The sequence below is a fragment of the Ascaphus truei genome, chromosome 9 (genome assembly GCF_040206685.1).
Source record: "Ascaphus truei isolate aAscTru1 chromosome 9, aAscTru1.hap1, whole genome shotgun sequence".
Classification (NCBI taxonomy): domain Eukaryota; kingdom Metazoa; phylum Chordata; class Amphibia; order Anura; family Ascaphidae; genus Ascaphus; species Ascaphus truei.
In genome coordinates, this window is record NC_134491.1 from 51916502 (window position 1) to 51930224 (window position 13723).

Below are 13723 nucleotides of genomic sequence, written 5' to 3' on the forward strand. Positions count from 1 at the left end.
AAGAAACAACTTGTTATCCAGTTAAAATGGTAGCTTAGTGCAAAAACAATTCATACACATGTAGTGTTTAATCTGTCGGAAAGAAATTCATTTGTAACAGTATTGATTCATGGAATTAAAAAGAAATCTTGTGTATAAAATGTCTAAGCTTGATTGTCTTTCCCTTTAAAACACATACTTTTTTTTTTGCCGACGGGTTCACTTTTGTGTGCTTAACATTTACAAAAACGTACAATAAGTCATACTTTCAGAATAGGACAATTGTGGGGAAAAAAAAGAAAAAAAAGAAGGTACACTTTAGAGACTTCCAAACACAGATGTAAGCAAAGGTTTCACCCTTTATCTTTACAATGTGCTTTGCTACAAATCAACGGCCAAACAGGCAAAAAGGCACAAGGAAATTTACAGAATAAACTAAATACTTGGAGATTATTAAAAATGCCAAGTTGTAATAACATAACACAAGGATGCACCATGAAAATAATTTGGGGGTTTAGTGTCATTAGTCTAGTATTTCTCAGATGTTTTCGGTTAAAATAGTTCAAAAATAAAAAAAATATTGCTGAACTTTTATCCCTCCAGCTCTGAAAAGCTGTATATAACCCTAAAAAAAAAAAGTGTCTGCATCTTGTATATACGTTGTATATTACTGGTTACTAGAAACAAAAAAAGTTTGCATACAATAATTATTCCTTTTTTGTTATGTAACAGATTCTCTACATTCCATATTTTACATTGTAATTTTTACAATCAAGCTGGTAAATATTAGTAAGAACATTCTCAATCCAGCTACAGATTACTACAAAATAAAGCCATTGCTCAAAAGTAACATTATGATTCGTCGCTTTTCATTAACAAAAATCAAACAGGAGACCGTGGCATGTGAGGAAAAACAAACCTTTCCGAGCTCAAAATGACCACTCATTAGTGTAGTTTAAGGATTTAATGTACATTTCCAGCATAACCCAAAAAGTGTTGTTTCTTTAGTACCTGTGCCACTTACCCTTAACATACCGTTTATATTTCATACGACAAACCTAGGTTCTTTCGGCTTTCCATGTTCCCTTTTATACCCATCTCTGACAAAAGGGTACATTTGTTAATGCAAAAACCAGTGCCATTATTATTATTAAAAGAGAATTCAACAGAACATTTCAAACCTATAATCTGAATGAAAACGAAAAAAAAAAAAAACACTTGCAAGTATATCGTGCTAAGAAGTTCTTAAAAAATAATTATAGATCTTGCATGTCTTCATCCATCTGAACATTTTGAAGCTTGGCCAATTCTTTTTTGCCCGTTTCAAGCTCTTCGCAGTCTGTGCTGACCATGTTACTCAGGACATACTTTGATTTAGCATCCAACAACATTACACTCCCGCTTATTGAGTTCTGTGAAATGGATAAGTAATTCTCTTTTGAGTTGGGCACGGGCTGAAGAACCAGATTGTGCTGGCTGCTAAAATCCGGGTGGACTTGGGCGGCAGGGTGATGGGTATTATTGCCGGTTGCCAAAACGGCTTCCCCGAGAGAAGACTGGGCAGCAGAAATGGACATTATGTCTTGGGCAGCAATGTAGTGACAGTTCTGAAGAGAGGCAAAGTTTGCATTACTAGTGGCGATCAAGTTTGATGTGCTTGTTGCAGGAATAGGCTGGTCAAGAGCTATAGACTGGCCCCCAGCAATGGATGTAAAGTGTCCTGTAGCAGTTACTAAAGTAGGGTGAGAGAGAGAGAAATTCTGTGCTTGAGTTCCATTTATTAAGGAAGCAGCAACAGACTGCAGAGTGTCATCTGAAGGCATGCTGAGATTTAGTTGTGTTGTGCTCTGATTGACGGGCATTAACTGAGAAAACACGAGGCTTCTTTCCAGTCCGTCTTGTTTAATAGAATGCGGAACGGTATAAACCACTGTGCTGGGAGGGAGAGAGCTGAGGAAGACCTTGCCTTGCTCCCCGCAGGTGATAGTGTCACTTGTAAACGTTCCTCCATCTGAAGTACAAGGAGTCACTGAAAGGTTACCTAGAAAACAAAAAAAATTACAAAATATTGTTAAAAAAATAATAATAATATGGACAGAGCCAAGAATGCTAAACAAATAGTATTTGATGACCGGTCAGGTCCTCGAGGAACTGCAGAAACCCCACCTAAGGTGGTGTGCACCATATGCTGCTCACGGCAATAATGCTATAAAACAAAAATGAAGAAGTCTCAAAAATAAATAAATACACATGTAACCGTGTTTCTGCTTTAAAAAAATTGCTCAGTTCTACACGGTGTTTGAATATCTATGTAAGAGTAAACGAGATCACATGGGTTTGGTATAATCTCTACATCAAGTACTAGTTTCGTATGGAGATCTTCCTCCCATCTGGTCATGAGCTGGAAGATCTCCAGATCTTCTGGAAAGGTCACCCGTGGACTGGGAAGATATCTGGGAATTCGCAGCAAAAACCTTGATATGTACCACCAATAAAGAGTGCCTATATAATCTTGCTTAGATAGTACCCAACTCATAAGAAATTATTATTTATCCAAGTTCCTCTGATAAATGCTGGAGAAATAGTGGACAAATAGGAGATATGATTCACATTTGTCAGATTGTGGGTCAAGATTCATGATTTAACGGAATCAGTTCTAAATATCAAAATGAATCTAGACTAGGGGAGGGCAACTTCAGTGCTCAAGGGCCACCAAGTCAGGGTTTCAGGAGATCCCTGCTTCAGCACAGGTGGCTGTCTTCGATTTAGGTGGCCCTTGAGGACTGGAGTAGCCCACCCAAGGTCTAGACCGGTCGTTCTTATTGTCCAAACCTCTAAAAAACAGAGCCCGCACATTCTAACAGCAGATCAGTGCTATATCTCAGCAGCTTGGGAAAAAAACAGGCAACTCCATCCCTAAAATGTGATTATCCAAAAGATCCACACATTAACGGTGATGGAAAAACTCACAGCCTTCTCTAAACATCGCAAGCAACTCCTTTTACAAAGTCTGGGACCCCTAGGATTAATACTTAGAAATATAAGTGGTCACCCTGTAAACTTCACAAAGCTCCTCCTCGGAGTGTTGATTTTCTGAGCCCCCATGTTGTACGTCACTATATTGTAGATCTATCTTATTATTATGAACTTTATTGTACTACTTTTTTGGATTATAACGATTCTAAAATGTTAATCCTAAATTAACCCATTTAACCTTTCCCGTCCCTATTCCCTTTAGAGAAAATGTGGTTTTAAACACACACACACACACACACACACACACACACACACACTTTTTTTTAATGCTCTGTCTCATATGCTTTGCAACTCCCCCCCACACCCCTCCCATAAAACCATAAAAAGATGCATTTATATAGAATGTACTACTATATATTTTTTTGGGGGGGGAGGGGTGGATATTTATTTTGTGACAAAATATTCTCAATATTGGGCAGTTAATATTGTAATTAGATTATTGCCAATAAATATATCACTTGTGAGCACATTGACATGTATCAGACAGGTCTGCAACTCTGCTTTTTCACCCCCATCTCTAAGCATACAGTGCTTCCACTGCAGCTAGGGATTCTGGGTGATGTAGTGATACTTTTTGCTTCTAATCCATTTTAACTTGGAGCCTTATAAATATATGCCTGCTGTGCTATATTATTGAAACACAATCGATTTATTAAAAAAAAACACACAAAATACTGGTGTGCACCAAAAAATTATTTTTTTTGCATACACCGGTGTCCTTTACAAATTGTGTTTTATTATAATGTGAGCACTATTTTTATGAATATAGGATTAAGATTTTCAGCGACTTCTACTTTAATACTGCACTCCGTGCCAATTGGGTATAAGCCACTAGCACAAATAGTTTGTTAACATCGCTTAAACACACACACACACACACACACACACACTTCTACTAGAACACAAAGCAAGAGACATCTTACATCTTGCCACAGAATTTACGGTTGAACCCCCTTAAATAGACTACCCACGATTTTGGTAACAGATAACAGATGCATGTAAAAACTGATTTTCTTTTTTTGAAGTGTCATTACAAAGAGTTAACAGATAAGCACTAATTAAACTTCATGTTTAACCACCAAAAATTACTTTAAATCAAACAACAACAAAATCTCAGACAATTACGTGATATAAAAAGGTTTCATATCAACTGGTAGTGGGCCCCATCAGGGTTGGAGGACTGGTCACTAAAAAAAAGTATTTTCTCATAGTACAGAACTGATTTATTGAAAAAAAAAAAAAAGAAGTGTAGGATATTGCTTGGTCTGCAGCTTTAAATTCGGTCCAAAGTGCTTTGGCCCAAGGTGTAACAGGTTTGGAATTTCCTAAAATCTGGCACCACATCACTCCTTTTTAAAAGGCACTTCCAGAACTTATGCTAGACAAAATTAGAGCAAAAAAAATAAAAAGTAAGAATACTTGACAGATTTAGTTTACATGCAAAAATATTATAGAAGAGGTGATCATACCTAGCTATACCCATAGCAACATCATTCTTTTGCCACTCCCTCCCTTCCTTCTTTCCATTTGTAAAACTCTAATTTTAATAGTTTTGTTTATACCTCCGCTGGCCTCCTGCTGACCATTTGATGTTCCCCCGAACCTACATCCAATCACTTGAAATCTGTTTATCAGCAAAAATGGTATTTACGATCATGCCATTCATCGAACATATTGCCCTGTGGTTCTGGAACTCTGTATTCACCAACATTCTTATTTCCAATCGTCTAGGCTCCATTAAAAAAAATAATTAAAAATAAGGGGGCAGACTGAAGGAGAGCACTCCAGAAACCTCCTAGGATGTCAAGTCATTTATTAATTAATTCTTAAATAAAAAAAAAAAGTAAGGTTGCATCCAAAGAAGAAAAAAAAAACGCCCAGATAAGTGTCGTCACACCTCCAAAACACACACACAAAATCAACAAATATACATGTATACTAAAAGGGAAAAAGCTAAATTTACTACTTCATGAGTCCAGATATACAATGAAATTCCAAAATTGTCAGTCCAACTACACAGCGGACAAAATATAAATCCGAAACAATGAAATGACCAAGTGCAGTCCAGAGGTCACCAGAATGGAGAGATGCTATAGGATACTTATCCGTTTCAAAAATAAAGTTTGCAATGATGTTTTGAGATGTTTTTGTCGTTTTCACAATTTTTTTTATGTGCAAGTAAATGTTTTTTTACTGTGAATATTTCTGGCTCACTTCCAGTCTACTGAACACTATGAAAACACAGGATATGATACCGGACAGGTCAATACCCCACAGCCCCATGTCCTAAGGGGGGCGAAACGCACGTTGGGGTTGGGGACATGCATAAGACTTCTAGGAACAAAATCGGTAGATGTCTGATATTTGCGCAAGTCAAGTACATTAGGCGAGATTCTCGTGTGTGCGCACGCCTCTGGTAACAATTCCAGTCTGTGAGAGAAAAACGCTCGCTCCGCACAGAACCCGCTGTCTGGAAGAGCCTCGCTATGGTGTGCGCGTCTTTGAAACACTCCCATGGAAGATAGTACGCTGTCTGCACTGAAACCAACAGCAAAAGCGACATGTACTCAAGAGGCGATTTACTTCTTGAAGGCCAGACCGGCATGGCGTGTCACTCACTGGTGCCATGGGGAGGACCCTCATTTACAGCAAGACGGAACACGCAGTGCTTTTTGGAACGGATAGGTATCCTACACCTACAGTACCTTTGTACTCTACCTCTGGGCTGCACCTGCCAGTTTCATGGTTTCAAATTTAGATTTTGTCCGCTCGCTGTAGTTGGACTGAAGATTTTGGAATATCATTGTATATCTGGACTCCTTGGTAGGACGTTCTCTTCTACAGATGAACTAGTACATTTTTACTTTTTCCCCTTTCGTCTGTGTATATGTAGCACATTTATGGTGGAGTGCCACTAAAATAAGAATAAACAGAATTTGTTGTTTATATTTATATACTTTGGAATGGTCTTGTGTGTAGATGTGTGACGACACTTATCTGGGTGTTTTGTCTTGACATGCAACATTATATTTTTCTGTTTAAGAATTAATTGAAGTTTAACTTTTAGAATGTGTCTGGGAGGTTTATACGGTGCTCCTCAGTCTGATAGACTCCCTATTTTTTCCAGGCTCAATTAAAACTCGAATTTTCAAGGAAGCCTGGAAAGCAATTAATGACTTCACTGTTGTCCCCAAAACTCTCCGAAAATATGACTAAGATGGCATGTCTGTTATAAAAGAGTATCTTCTCCTATAACCTGGCATATTAATAACCAATCATGGGACAGGATAAATTCCCCTGCTGTTAAACATGCAATGAAGAATTGTCAGTTACGTTTATCAAGTCATTTTTAGCAAATAAATAAAAATACACAATATTTGCCAAGACGCACAAGAACTAAATTGATTTATTACATATGCATATAAAAACAAAAACGCAGACAGATTCAAATGCATGGATAATGGTCCAGATTCTCTTAGGATCTGCCTATTGTCATTTCCATTGAAAGAAGTATTGAACAGGGATAGCGTCTTCATTATCCGATTGCCTCAGGTGCTGTATTTCCTGCGGCTGGAGAATCCAAGTTAGTGCCAGCAGATTTCTCAAGAACCGCCAACATCTTTCCTAGTACGAGACCGATGTTTGCCATCTCACTGCGCAGCCCCCGCATGTCGGTAGCCATTGTACCCTGGAGTTCATAAAGATCCTTCAGACGCTCATTGACACGAGACATCTGTCCTACAATCTGCTCTTGCTGAATTTGTGCGCGATTCTGCTTCATTTGTGTCCAGTAAGCAAGATTCCCACAGTGGGAAGACTTCGATAATCGCGCAGAGCGGCTTCCGGTTTTCTTCTTTATCCGCAACGTCTGCTGTGGCAAAGGGAAAGATTCACTACTACCCGAGTAAGAATCCAACTCTGGAAGTGTGGAGTCTTCTGTGGACGAACAATTTGTTGATGCTTCTTCCGTACCCAGATGGACTGGGTTAAATCTATCAGAGCTCACTGGGAAGCTGGTATCTGGATTATCTGTAGTTTGTTTATCCTCAGGTTTTTCTACCTTGAAAGCAGGTAAACTGGATTTCTTGAAACTAGTTGCACCCAACGTATGCTGAGCTGGTGCGTAGATGCAGGATAAGAAAGAAGCATTGTGTGCATCTGTGTTTGCTTGATTGATCTTCTTATAGGCACCTTTAGCATTGTCCGATTTGAGGTTATGCAGAAATCTATTTTGAACATTGGTTTCATTCAAACCCATAGCCTGGGATGAGATTTTCCAATGGACGTTCATGTGGTCCCCTGTGGAGTGTATTGGAGCACTGGACACATGTGTCTTTGCATTTCCTATGGAAGATAAATTAAATCAATTTCAAAATACATCTTGAAATGTTGTTCACAAATGTAAGATTACATACAACTCCTGTGATTTTCTTCCTAAGATACTTACACGTGGCACATGTACGGGTCATGTCTGGAAGCCCTGGGTCCTGGAGACAACTGAGCTACTGCAAAGGAGCTGGAAGAAGTGAACCGAGTGACCTCATCTGAGCCTGGCAAATCATTTGTCCATTCTAAAGACAAGATATGGCCTACTGGCACGGAGGGCAAAATTGATGGAAACAGGAAGGTGGAAAACAAACATAGAACAAAAAAAATCTTGCATTTTAAAATGTCATTTTTTTTTTTTTAAAGTGTGAATTTAAAAGAAATCAGTCTTCTTACCTGAAACATGTTGCTGAAACATCTTCCTGAAATATGCAAACACTCCCCTGTTAGAGGTAATTAGCACTTGTGTTTGCATCCTGGTTTTTCTCCCCAAGGCCGTTTGCCAAGTCTTCGAAACAAACTGCTGAATATCACTTGTGTTCAGACTTCTTGTCTCACTTGCAGTAGCCCAGAATGTGTATAATCATTGAATGCAGTTTATTTCCCCACATAAGTGTTACAGAGACCCTAATATATGGGTTTGTAAACCATGGTGATGTGGTGTACAGTATTAGCCACAGAACAAATCGGTGAGGTCTCCAACAAAGAATGCAATAAATATCCTTCCATCAATAATTGAAAGGTTTCTAGGAGTCTGACGTTTTGGTTTTAGAAGACCACATCATACACAATAGTTTTATATCACCAAGCTTACCAAATTTACAACCATCTAAGTGTTTGTATGAACCACCGATTATTATTATTATTATTTGCTAATAAGGGTTTAAGCGTTTTATATTGCGCTACTGAATGCAGAAACATGTATTATTTTACTTTGATACTGAAAGTCATATTTACCTCAATTAAAAATATCACTTGTGAATACATTCACATGTCTCACTGTCTTAGCATACAGTGCTTCCACTGCAGCCAGGGATTCTGGGAGATGATATGCAAATGAGCACACAACAGTGTCACCTTATACTTCAAGTGTATGTTAACATGGAGGCCTATAATCTTCTGACACCGCTTTTCAGCACAGCCGGGGTTAAAGAAGTTTATGTATAGGTTTACCTCAAACACGGCAAATTGTATGTGTAATCATTTCTCAGTAAACGTTGTCATGCATTCTACATTCGCTTTGTTGTACTATATACTGTATTTGTTTTGTACAAGCGTTACATTGTTAACAGACAGGGAGATCTCAACTCCGGTCATCAAGATCCCCCCTCCGAACAGGTCAGGTTTTCAAGATATCCCTGCTTCAGCACAGGTGGCTCAGTCTATTTGACTGAGCCACCTGTGCTGAAGCTGGGGTGTCCTGAAAACCTGGGGGGGGGGGGGGAGGGGCGTCTTGAGGACTGGAGTTGAGAATCTTGTCACAATCAAAAATTGGGAAAAACCCAATTTTAAATGACTCGCATCACCGTTATTCCTGTATCTTGGAAGAAACCACAAAAACGGGACTGTAAGCATCTTGGGTCGGGATTATTCATTCCTGTACCGTTGTCCTATTTATAGTTCTGGGCAGAACAGCTGGGCTGTATTTAAAAATAATGAAATAAATAAAAGGGGAGGTGCATAGCTGTATTATTACACCTAATGGCCTTACATAACTACGCATGTATGTATTGGCCACTATTAGAAAAAAAAATACCACAGGAATGGCACGTGTCTGTTTTGCTGGTGTAACGCTCCTAAAAAAGCCCACATCTCTCTTTCCCACATTCCAGTGCAATTCTAACCCTCCCCCCACCCCCCCCAAAAAAATAGGTTTACTCAAAATGCTCTATTAAACTGTTAGAAATCCCCACTTATGCATTTGTACCCGTCAAGAAAATGCAACCAACCACACACACTGGGATTCCGCATTTGGGAAAAGCTTGGTTACTTCCTACCCAATTTACTGATGCACCTTTAGCGAGTAAAGGATATTTCTTGTATACCCAGCAGCAAGACGGACCAAAAAAAATAATAAATCTATATCTAGCTATATATCACACACACACACACACACACACACACACACACACACACACACACACACACACACACACACACACACACACACACACACACACACACACACACACACACACACACTTCAGAGTACAATGGCTTGTGCAAAAAGAATGCTTTTTCCAGAAAGACAATTACCTTGTGAAACCGCCACCGAAGGCAGCTGGAGTGTGGAAAACCCAATACTTCCATTAATCAGTTGACCATTTGTTCCTGAATTCGGGATCTGAACGATGCCATATGGGTTTATTTGTATGGGGGTTGTGAAAGTAACTACAGTTCCTCCGTCATGAGAGGTGACTGGGTGAAGGTTTTCACTTTTGACCTCTGATGCCGGTATCAACCCGGGGTAGGTAGATGGTAAATGTGCACTGTATGTTGCTGGGGAATCGGTCATTCCAGCCTGCAGAATCTTGAAATCTTTCACTTCATCTGTGGCAGATACCATGATCTCAACATTTGATGCACCATTGTTTCCAATAGTTGAAGCCATTTTTTGCGGATTCAAAGTCACAGTCTGCGAATTTGCCATATTTAAGCCATTGAGAAGAACTCCATTGGGTCCCTGGATAAAGGAGCCTCCATTTAGGAAGACGGGCTGAGAATTTGTAGAGACCAAGTTTCCATTCAACAACACTCCGGAAGAACTTAAAGATATTTTGTTTCCGATCTGCTGCATATATACTGCATCAGCGTGGCTAGAAAGATTTAAGTTGGAAACACCATCCGATGAGTTGGAGAGAGGATGGGGGGATAAATCATCCTGGCCTTTGCTTGATTCATCTTCAGTGCTGTGATTTCCATCAGATTCACTAACAGAAAAAAAAAACACACAAAAAAAAAATGTTTAAAGTTCTTAGTCAATCATACAATAACTTATCTACATCAATGCAAGGACTAAGATAGGAATCATTAAAAATAAAAATAAAAAAGAGCAATGGTTTCTTAAACACAAATTACTGATTGAATAAAACCTTCTGTGGTGCACTTAATGAACCCTTCAGCTGGTGTGAAACATGAGACAAAAACACATAAAAGAGCAAAAAATGAGCCATTTGGTATGTACTTGAGCCATTCTTGTATGCTAGCTGTAATGAGCAAATGGCTAATAACATTTGTTAACAAGCAACGCTCACGGCTCTAGAACAACTGCTAGTACAAAACATTCAAACAGATCTGCTCCAACATTCAGAAATAAACTATCAACATATTTCAACCGTGTAATAATGGGATAATGATAGAAAACGTGAACTTAAGTACTGTTAAATGGGCAAGTTCCTGGTCTGACAAGCTTACAATTTGACTGTGGAATAGACTGAAATGCCCCCAAGGTGTGAATGGGTTTGTGTGTGTGTGTGTGGGTTTGGGGGGGTTGGAGGAGAGAGACAGGAGGAAGGGACAGTGTAGTGGGGGGGAGGTGTTAAGTGAACCAGGAACTTGCAGGATAGGTAAGGGCAAGACATAAAGAAAAATTCTCCCCAATATAAATATCAAGAAAATAAAAAAAATCGCCATGATGACGACATCTCACAATAAATATCTTCTGGAAAGACCATTAATTTGAAAAATTAGCAAAAAAAAAAAAAGTTATGACCAATTAAGTGTTTAATTTTTTTTTAAATTAAATTAATCACACTTTAAAATAAAAACAAAACTGCCTTATCGACCCTTATTCCTGAACACCCGAGAGGTAAGTGGATGGCATTTAAATTGAGGGGGGGGGGAGAGGAACACAAAGCAATCTCCATGGGGTAGAGTGTTAAAAGGGGTGCTAAAATCCTTTGGCAGATCTGTAAAGCTTGTGTATTTTAACCTGCATGTCCTCAAAGCCGATGGGTATTAAAATATTAGTAAATGTTAAATATTAACTTATTCTTTATTATCACAAATGATATTACAATCATATCTGTATATTGCCCAGCCCTATGTTAGACCTTCACAAAGAAATGGTGCCCGTCATCCCCATCAGTCCACCCTCCCCCACATTAGTAAGGCTGCTCGCCATAAACGTGAAACCCATAGGACATTGTCTACAAAACGTGAGACACCAACTTGAAGTGAATAGTCACTGTATTTTATCAAAGAGTGTCCAATGGTTAACCTTAATAAAGAGAATATCAAATGTGATTAGTATAATGTGCGAGCAGCATTATCGCACTAAACATTTTCAGAACGTGCTGTAATGAAGTCATTAGATATCAAAACGTACCATGCAAATACAACACATTTCATGCCCATGAATATTTTAAAAGCCGTCACGGTTCAGTCTAGTGACAGAGAAACGCAGCTGAATCGCCCGTCGTAATATATCATTTAAAAAAAAAATATATATATATATAATAAAAAAGAAATTATATATAATTTCTATATATATTTTTTTACACACGTATAAATAATGGTTTATACTGTAATCTGTGTTTAGTATATATTTTGTTATGTGAAAATAAAATGTTCTCGTTACTTTGGTCATTAAATTTAATCATGGGTGTGTGTACACACAAAGAAAATAAAATCGATTTAGATAAATAAAATGTATCCTGAAAAGGATACAGCTAAAGCGAGGCATGTCCAGCTATTGTTCTTACTATCAACTATTGTATGTAACGCAATCCTGGGATAACGAGATCTCCTCTGCCTCAGTTTGCAGATGTTAGCCTGTAAATTTGCTTACAAAATACTAGTTCAGCATATTCGCGCCTTTCAAGGAAAAAAAATGCCTTAGGGCAAGTTCTGTTAAGTGCTGCAAATAGGAGGAGAAGAATGAAAAGAAAGGAATAGAAGGGAAGGGCCCGGCCTTGTGTCGGGGGGAAGAGGTCACCTCCACCTGGCAGCCAAAACCGGTCAGGCCTCTGACCAAATAGATAAGCGATCCTGCTAACCCCTGCACTGCTGGAAAGTCCTGCAGGGTCATTGCAACTCTGAACCTCACCCAAACAGCATTAAATATACAAGATACTGCAAAGGCCTCCAGCACTGCAGTGATTAAACATTACACAAATCCAGGGTAATAAAAAGGAAAGAACTGGCTCATTTAGTCTGTCTGCAAATTCTGCTGTGTCTCTTCAGCACAGGGAGTTAAATAGACACCCCAATAATCATCTGCAAATAGACTTATCCTAGAAGTTATAAACAACACACTGCAGAATCAAAGTGTTATTAACTAGAGCATGACCAAGAAAAAAAACACACAAGCGTTCCCAGGACTGGAGATGGACATGAAGGTGCTCTTACTAAAAAATATATAATATACAAATATTTCAGATTGGGCTGTTAAAAGGGTTTATCTTATCCTCAAAATTTGTGAGCGGCGCAGGGCGGGTGCACAGCAGAAAGGAACAGGCCAGTGCTGGAGCCTTGTGCAGAAAACAAACCATCCCGGGAAGCCTGGCAGCCCAGGCAAACAAAGTCACATCTGTTCCAGCCACAGGCCCTGCAGCCCCCTGGCAGCGGAGGGGCCATGTCAGGCATCCCAATAAATAAACCCAACTCCCCTCATAGAAGGGGAAAATATGGGGGGGGAAAGGTGGGGGGGGAAAGGCGGGAGGAAAGAAAATATGGGGGGGAAAGAAATATGGGTTGGGGGAAAGAGTGGGGGGGGGAGGAAAGAGTGGGGGGGGAGAGGAAAGAGTGGGGGGGGGAAAGGAAAATATGGGGAGGGAAAGGAAAATATGCGGGGGGGGAAAAGGAAAATATGGGGGGGAAAAGGAAAAATATGGAGGGGGAAAAGGATAATATGGGGGGGAAAGGAATATGGGGGGGAAAAGGAAAATATGGGGGGAAAAGGAAAATATGGGGGGAAAGGAAAATATGGGGGGGGAGAAAGGAAAATATGGGGGGGGAAAGGAAAATATGGGGTGAGAAAGGAAAATATATGGGGGGGAAAAGGAAAATATGGGGGGGAGGGAAAGGAAAATATGGGGGGGAAAAGGAAAATATGGGGGGGAAAAGGAAAATATGGGGGGGAAAAGGAAAATATGGGGGGAAAAGGAAAATAATGAGGGGGAAAAGGAAAATATGGGCGGGGAAAATATGGGGGTGGGGGGGAAGGAAAATATGGGAGAGGGGGGGGAAGGAAAATATGGGGATGGGGGGGGAAGGAAAATATGGGGTGTGGGGGGAAGGAAAATATGGGGTGGGGGCTGGGGGTAAGGAAAATATGGGGTGGTGGGGGGAAGGAAAATATGGGGTGGGGGGGGAAGGAAAATATGGATGTGGGGGGGGGAAGGAAAATATGGGGGTGGGGGGGGAGGAAGGAAAATACTGG

At 39.7% G+C, this 13723-nt stretch overlaps 1 protein-coding gene across 1 annotated transcript in view; it reads right to left on the minus strand.

Annotated features, from left to right (window-relative positions):
• Nucleotides 1–6386: 6386 nt before the first annotated feature.
• The window catches only part of LOC142503011 (homeobox protein SIX4-like), a 9249-nt gene continuing 1912 nt past the window's right edge, over nucleotides 6387–13723 (minus strand). Inside the window, 2 exon segments of the mRNA XM_075614831.1 lie at nucleotides 6387–7359; nucleotides 9598–10271. Coding sequence (XP_075470946.1) covers nucleotides 6551–7359; nucleotides 9598–10271 — 1483 coding nt within the window. The 3' untranslated portion in view covers nucleotides 6387–6550.